The sequence below is a fragment of the Ceratotherium simum genome, chromosome X, assembly GCF_057802395.1.
Source record: "Ceratotherium simum simum isolate JZ-2026a chromosome X, ASM5780239v1, whole genome shotgun sequence".
Taxonomy (NCBI): Eukaryota; Metazoa; Chordata; class Mammalia; order Perissodactyla; family Rhinocerotidae; genus Ceratotherium; species Ceratotherium simum.
Window position 1 is genome coordinate 125,612,721 of NC_141940.1, and position 8,426 is coordinate 125,621,146.

Sequence of the window (8,426 nt, forward strand, 5' to 3'; positions counted from 1 at the left end):
CTAGAGAGACAAGAGTTTGATTATAAGAATATCTTCTCATCCATCTATCACAACACATTGCTGTGCAGACAGGATTATGTTACATCAGAACCTGCTTTATCATTTAGTGGGACTTCAAATCTACACCTCAGAAACAGCACCCTGTGTTTCTAATTGTTCGTACATTTGCCAGGACGAAGTGTTCTGATAATTCTTTTCATATACCCAAAGCTAACGGTTCTGACCTTATCTTTAGGTTTAAACGTTAAGTGTCTCTGGTATGCCAACATTTTTTTGTTTTTTGTCCAGCACAGAAAAATAATATTGGGGTGTGCGTGTGGAAGGTGTGGAAGGAAGGAAGGAACGAGGGAGAGAGAGAGGGAAGGAAAGAAGGGGAGAAAGAAGGAAGGAAGGAGGGGGAAAGGAAGGAAGTGGGGAGGGAGGGAGAGAGAGAGAGAAGAGAGGGTGGGAGGGAAGGAGAAGGAAGGAAGGGAGGAAGGAAGGACAGACAAGTATTCCTTTGTAGCTAGGAGGCTCTTTCAATGATCCAGGTTAGAAGACTAAAAAAAAAACAGTGCTGGAAAAGAACAATGTAGTCCAAAACCTTAAGTACTGGGATAGAAATAAGGCTGACTTGGAGAGTTTGATAAATGAGAAATAATGTCAAGGAAAAATTAAAGCTAATTCCAAGGCTTGCAAAGGACTATAAAGAATTAAAATCAGCATCATATAAAATCTCTTTGGGAATAAGAGGCCTGATTGGTGCATAGAATTCAGATGCTCATTTATCAAACACCAATGCAATTTGATTTCTTTGTGGGAAGAAGTGCATAAAAAGGGAACAAGAGAGAAACTTGGTCTCTATAGAAGATACGGCCACAAGCAGCACTTGAAGCAATCAAATGATGCATTATATAGCAAAGGCCTTAAATGCTATTGAAAGTCAGGGATGGAGGGCTAGTTCTGTAATGGCTAGTGAAACCAACATATATTTCGATTTGTCATCTTTGTTCTCAGGACTTTGGTGTAGGTATGCTTCAGAGGCCATCTCTACTTTTGAATTTTCTGGTGTCCTATGATTAATTTATATTCAACCTTTGTGAAATCTTTGCAAAAAGCAGGAAAGAGGCACTTGGGGAGGATGGCTCAGAGAACGTTGCAGCATAAATTTGGTTTTAAAAGTGACCTTTATTGCCAAAAAAGTATTTTGAGCTGAATGAATGAACATCTGTTGCATAGCTGTCACTGAACACGTATTCTTGCTGCATAGGCTAATTTTCTTCTTAGAGGTCTGTAATGAGGAGTCAGCCACGACATCGCTTTATGTGTAAGGAGAAACATACCATCGAAAGGAGCGTATCAGAGGGGTTACTGATACATTTAAAGAACTAGTATTACCTATCTCTAGCAAACAAAATAATCCACAAGATCTCAGAAACACATTCAACTCTCTGCTGCCAAGATGGTGTCTCAAATGAAATATGAGAGGTGAAAACGTATGTGTTAGGTGTTGGGAAATATGGATGAAGATATGCATGGAGGCTTTTACTAGGGAAAGAAGATATGTCTGTTTCTTTCTATCCTTATTCATTGTAATCTTCAGTTTTACTCCTGGGAACTAAAACACACCATATGCTTAAGTGAAGTCTGAAAACAAGACGTTGATATCCCACTTAGAGATCTTACTGTCTTTGGAGTATTTGACAAGGAAAATGACGGGTTTTCATAAGCTCTGTGAGTTTATCTTGGTTTTTAGCTTCTGACTGTGCAACTCCAAGAGCTTTAATAGCTGAATTGTATCAGGCTCAACCTTACTTATCAGAATTTTCAAAATCCTCCACTCTGTTCTTTGAGAACAAAATAAATGTGTTTCTTTACCTTTCAAATATACACTGAATTCTGTCAAAAATAGCCAAATAGCCAGACGAACAGAACACTCTCTTTCCCAGATGCCTGCTCCTTAATAAAAGGTCAACACATCTAATAGGCCCAGTGCAGTGAACCCAAATCAATGGAAAAATAGTAGGAATCCTCACCACCTTTCATTTCTTTTACAGCAGTAAAAATTGATGACAAATGTTTCCATGGCAGATTCCAATTAAATAGGAATTATTCAAAAATTTATTTCAAAAGACTCAAATAAAAGAAACACGAGGTGCTATACTGAATCCAACATTTTTTAAAACATATAAAAATTTAAAAAATAATAAACGAATTATTTTTAAATATATTAATGTTTGTAAATGAACACATAAATAAGATCATTGCATGAGTACCTGTAATTTTATGTATTTTTTTCATTCTTTGAGTAAAATAAAAGCACAGCACTTAGTATGTACTCAGTTAAGAGGTAAATTTTCTTTTTCTTGTGTATCACATATATTATCTTAAGTATATGTCATATATTTGTATATCTATATGTATACAGTATATAGTATACTATATATACTGTGGTATACAGTATGCTTTTACATAGCATATACTATATACAGTGTATAATACAGTGTATGTGGTATACAGTACATTTTTATACATCATATACTATACACAGTGTATAGTACACTGTATATACTCTGGGTATATACAGTATATTACTTTATAGTCCCCTCTCCCTAAGCAATCTTCGGGTGTTCTAATTTATATATTGGCAGAAGGCGATAATATTTTTTAAGCTCTTACTATATGCTAGGAATTTTGTAGTTACTATTTAACCTTCATCACTTACTTCCAACCCCAATATTCTTATCTACTCTATAAATGAGGAAGATTAGGCCAAGACAGGCTAAAGAATTTGCTCAAGATTTCACAGCTATAAAGAGGGAAAGCTGCAGAGGTTAATCCATGGAAGTGATTTTGACAGCCTCGGATTGAGGGCTAAAGTCCTTCCTTTAGCGGATGTCGTACCTGTTGGTCAAGCATGTGGTTTGCAGCCTGCACAATGCCTGGTAATGTCTGTACACTTGAGATCTTCAAGTAGGACCTTCTGGTCCCCCAGCTTTCCGGCGTGTAAGCGAGTAGGCGTGGCTGGAGCCAGCTTCATAAAAGTGCTGACAAGGAGAGATTACCTGGAAGGTAGAAGTTGCAGCACCCAGAGCAGTAAGTTAGTGTGCTGTATCTCCCACTTGTTCTGGGTCTGCACATCAGGTCTGAATGTTCAATACTGTCCACCAGGGGAATTTTTCCATGGGTAATCTCAAATTTTTCAAAACAAATAAACATAAGATGAAATCTGTTTTACAGTTCACATTACCAACTTTACAAAAAATGGAAGAAATGAGAATATGTTATCTTTCGGTGCTTGTTTGTTATGTTAAAAGAGGTGGTTGCAAAGATATTTAAAGCACCATGTTTTGTGGATTGTCTTTTAATTTTGATGATTCTCCCTCTGCCTGTACCCACTTATGTAAATAAGAAGAAAATTGTTTGATGCCAAACACACTTAGCATCTACAAAAACCCTCAATTTCTTGCATCGTGTCTTACTTCTCCTAAACAGGTTGACTTCACCACATCTAAAAGGGCTATCTTACCAAACTTCTTAGAATTAATGGAATGTTGTTTGACCTTTACATGACTCAGTTTTCAAAAGATTTTCAAGTGTATATGTATTTCTCCTTAAAATAGAGAGCAAACAAATAACGCATATTTCTATTTATTAGCATTTTGTAATTACAAAAGCCTATTCTGATTGGACTTTTACATATATTTTAGTTGTTAAAACTGCCATATCTAATCATTGATTAGAAGCAATCTAAGCAAGGAAGAGAATACTCACTTTTTGAACAATTGCCTCTAAATCAGGATATCTCAATTTCAGTACTATGGACATTTGGACTCAATACTTCTTTGCTTGTGGGGGGCTGTCCTGTGCACTGGAGAATGTTCAGTGGTGCCCCCGGCATCTACCCATTCATAACACAACCCTCCAGTTATGACAACCAAAAACATATCCAGACGTTGCCAATTGTCCTCGTGGGGGCAAATCACCTCTGGTTGGGATTTATGGCTCAAAAGTAGTTAAACTTGAGAGACTGAAAATATTCTTAGACACATTTTGTTTTCCTTCTTCATTGTTGAAGATAATTTGATGCATTTAAAAATAATTGAAATGTTATGAAAATGCCATAGTATGGCCATCAGAAATTATTTTTAAGATAAAGGTAAGAGGAGATTTTAAGGAAGAGACAAAATGGCAGCCTTGTTTGGATTAAAGCAGAATGTATCTATTGCTACTTGGTTACTTGGTGCTCATCAACAAACGTGCGATTAATTGATCATAATTTCCCGGTTTATTTGATAAAAAGATTTACTTGTCACATGTAGAAGAATGTGACCTTCTTTCTCTTTTTTTCTTCCTTCTGTCCCCAGTGACCCTAACCAGCCAGTTCCTCAGGATACCAAGTTCATTCACACGAAACCCAATCGCTTTGAGGAAGTGGCCTGGTCCAAATATAACCCCAAAGACCAGCTCTATCTGCATATTGGCCTGAAACCCAGAGTAAGGGATCACTACCGAGCTACGAAAGTGGCTTTCTGGTTGGAACTCGTCCCTCACTTGCACAACTTGAATGAGATATTCCAGTACGTTTCGACAACCACCAAGGTCCCTCCTCCCGACATGACCTCCTTCCCCTATGGGACCCGGCGATCTCCTGCGAAGATATGGCCAACGACCAAACGCCCAGCGATCACTCCCGCTAACAATCCGAAACACTCCAAGGACCCTCACAAGACGGGGCCCGAGGACACAACCGTCCTCATCGAAACCAAACGGGATTATTCCACTGAATTAAGCGTCACCATCGCCGTGGGGGCATCCTTACTCTTCCTCAACATTTTGGCATTCGCAGCGCTGTATTACAAGAAGGATAAGAGACGCCACGAGACTCACAGGCGCCCCAGTCCCCAGAGAAATACCACCAACGACATTGCTCACATCCAGAACGAAGAGATCATGTCCCTGCAGATGAAACAGCTGGACCACGACCATGAGTGTGAGTCGCTACAGGCTCACGACACCCTGAGGCTCACCTGTCCGCCAGACTACACCCTCACGCTGCGCCGGTCCCCAGATGACATCCCTCTTATGACCCCAAATACCATTACCATGATCCCAAACACACTGACGGGAATGCAGCCTTTGCACACCTTCAATACCTTCAGTGGAGGGCAAAACAGTACCAATTTACCCCACGGACATTCAACCACCAGAGTATAGCTTTGCGGGTCCCTTCCCTTCCCTCTGTTCCTCCCCTCAGCAGCATCGAAGAGAGACAGAAAGACAGAAGCAACATCTCCACACAAGGAATGTTTTTCATCCCACCAACTTGAGACAAAAGAGCAAAAGGGCGGTCATTGCGTCCCCGGACCCGTCCCATTGGCATTTCCCGGTATGACAAGATCAACTTCTGACCCTATGAAATGTGAAAAGTATACATTGCTGTTACAATACTGCTTTAAGATCTCCACCACTCCAGCCAACGTTTAGTGTGACTAGGACATCGCCCTTTCAAGGACTTGGATGTTTCCAACATAACAATTGAAGCTGACACTTCTAGAACTCGGCCAGGGACACGATTTTTTTTTTTTTTTAATTATGATTGGAAAAAAAAAAAGTTCTTTATGTGCCATATGATGGATGGCTCTACTTAAGTGAAGAAAGAGTTTATGGGCTTTTACCCAGCATATGGAGCTGTAATCTAGAGAGAAGGCAAAGTAGAATTTTATTATTAAAATCAAAGAACTGACTATGCAGTAACATACGTATAGTTCTGTGCAAAGAGATGTTTGGCCAGCCTGAACTATATTTAAGAAACTTTGTAAAGAAAAATGTATATAGCTGTGAGTTTAAACAAAAACACACACAGAAAACAACAACAAAAAACAGACAAAAAAGCTTTTATTGGTGTTTTCAGTTTGAAAGAGCTTTTAGCAAGATTGTGTTTTCCATTGTGGTCTGTATGTATATAAGTATATATATACATTAGTCATATCACCTCTGTCTCCTCCAGGACAAAGGAGGATTTTCTTCTTAATTACTTGTGGTAAACGAAGACACGGGGTTTTCTAATGCATTTCATTTGTACGAGGACGTGGTGTCACACAGCGGACCCAGACCGTCTGTGTGGCTGGGCTCTTTTCCCTTTTCAGGTTGCACAAGTGCATGCGACAGCATTTTTAGGAGACTGTTGTTTTAGGAAACTTTTATTTTTGTGTGTTAAGCCTTCATGAAGTTGCCACACAAAGATGGATCCCCAACGTGGAGTCTATTTAAAGCTTTTTGAATTAGAGACACGCACATGCAGAGCGACAGCAGGAAAAACAAAATACAAATCTCGTTCTGTAGTTCTGGTTCTTTGAATACGTTTAGGAAGAGTTGCTTCCCACCCCAGGGTCCTGCCAAAAAGGAAAGAAAGCTTGCCTTTGGTGGGGCCGTGCCCTGCCGAGTAAATACGGCTCTGTGTTCCCCAGCAGCTGCGGAAGAGTTTGGCTGGTAAAGTACCTGCTCAGCTTAGCTAATCAGATTGAAGGAGGGCATGTGTCTTTCCTTTTGTGTTAAAGCAGTAAGTCCCTTATTTCTCAGTAGGCAGGGTTTTTTATTCTTTATACCATTTATGGGATAAAACATATGCTTGTCTGAAAATATTACTTTCTGTGGGTTTGTGTATCAGTCACTGATCAATGAATATCATAGAAAGAAAACAAAAAAGACAGAAGATTAAAAATGCTTTGCATGGGTTTTGCAGGAAGTTAGGATAGCTTCACTGTCAGGATAACATATTCACCCATTTTAAATTGGCAACTTGGAGACTAGACATTTGTCCCTCTGACACCTTGTCATCTTCTCATTGTCCTTTTAATTTTCCTCAAGGAATATTTTGAGTGTCATAAAGTGGGAGGAAAAAGTAATAACAATGATTCCTTTATATTTGTCTTTTAAAAATTATTGCAACATCAGGAAATAGTAGCCAAAGATATTTGAAGATAGTGTCTCTGGGCTTGATTGTGTTTATTCTAGAAACCCAGTCTTGAAAGTCATTGCTAAATTGGGCATCCTCCACAAAGACAGTCCAACTTCCTTGCCCCACTGCACACCTTTGAGTACTGAACCCCTAAACTAAAACTGTAGTGATATATATCAGAGTGTTTGAAAATGCCCTCCAGAGAAAGACAGCTCTTAGAAATGCATATAAGAGTCACGCAATAAATTCTGTGTGGTTTATCTTGGTTTAAATTTGAGAGTGATTCTCTGTATATACCTATGCGAAATATTAGAATCCCAACTTTGCACACAGTGAAGCAACACTCCCTTTTTGCAGCTAAAGGTGTCATGGGTAAGATTTTTGTCCCCCCGTTCATCATCTTCTAAAGCTATTGTCAGGCCATTTCTGCAAGCTATGTATTACCCCAGCTGGGCTATGGCAAATAGGCTCTCCATGAAACCACGAAGGAAGTGATGGTTGGCATCGGTGTCGGTCCAGTATGTCTGTAATGTGAATTCCAGTATTTGTTTAGTATTTCCAATTGTCTTCTGCTAGCAATATGCACAGTAATGTATCAGGCTTGTGACATTTGGATAAGGATAAAAAAAAGAGTTCTTGTTAAGTGAATAACTTTAGCTTTTACAGAGGATTATGATCAAAAGCAGTTTAATACACCTTAAAGGATATCTTATTTCTACATGGAAAGATGTTATAGAATCTTCATAGAGTTCTATGAGTATAAAATATACTTGCTATCTATAAAAAAAGAGAAAAAAGAGAAAAAAATGAGAAAAAAATAAGTAAAAAAAAAATACTTTCCTAGGCTTTTATTCTTGACCTTCAGAGGCACGCAGGGTTTAATGGTTTCTTGGGTTATTATTTTGCAATTTTGTTTTTGATTTTGCCTTAAGTAATGATAGAAGATATATATGGCTGGACACATATGTATAAACTTTTCAGCAGCATTTTTAATAATAAAATATCACAGTATTTTCTAATGCTTTGTGCAAATAATTATGCGTCCATTCTTTTTTTGTAGGTGGCCTATTTTATTTACTTTATGCTTCTTTGAATGCCTTTTTCATTTTAAAAGCAAAGTGATACATCTGACATAGGCTATAAATGGAAAACTCAATTGGTAACGGATTGGTTTCTTGGTTTATCCTGGCACACAGTTTTTGCGCCACTGCTGGGGAAGTTCTACTGGCCTGATGTTGGAGAAGTAGGTCCTGGATGGTGGAACTCAAGATAAGAAAATGTTTCCTGAAATGGAACGCTTGGATTCATTAATTCTACCACTGCTCATTCTTATGTCCTGGGTTGTGTTTGACGTAATAATGCCTTAAACTTTTTAGAGAGCTTTATCTGAATAAATCTTCAAATGAAGGCAAGAAATTCTACCGAATAAAACTCAAGGGGCAGAAAATTACTCTCTTATTAATGAGAGCTAATTTGCCGAGGCCTC

The 8,426-nt window shown here is 38.5% G+C and overlaps 1 protein-coding gene across 5 annotated transcripts in view; it reads left to right on the plus strand.

Annotated features, from left to right (window-relative positions):
- LOC106800156 (neuroligin-4, X-linked) overlaps positions 1–7,959 on the plus strand; it is a 295,700-nt gene extending 287,741 nt beyond the window's left edge. For all 5 annotated transcript variants that reach the window (XM_087426647.1, XM_087426649.1, XM_087426648.1 and 2 more), the window contains one exon: positions 4,347–7,959. In XM_087426647.1, the coding sequence (XP_087282773.1) occupies positions 4,347–5,196 (850 nt within the window). In that variant the 3' untranslated portion in view covers positions 5,197–7,959. The remainder of the gene's footprint in view (positions 1–4,346) is intronic.
- The last annotated feature ends 467 nt before the right edge of the window (positions 7,960–8,426 follow it).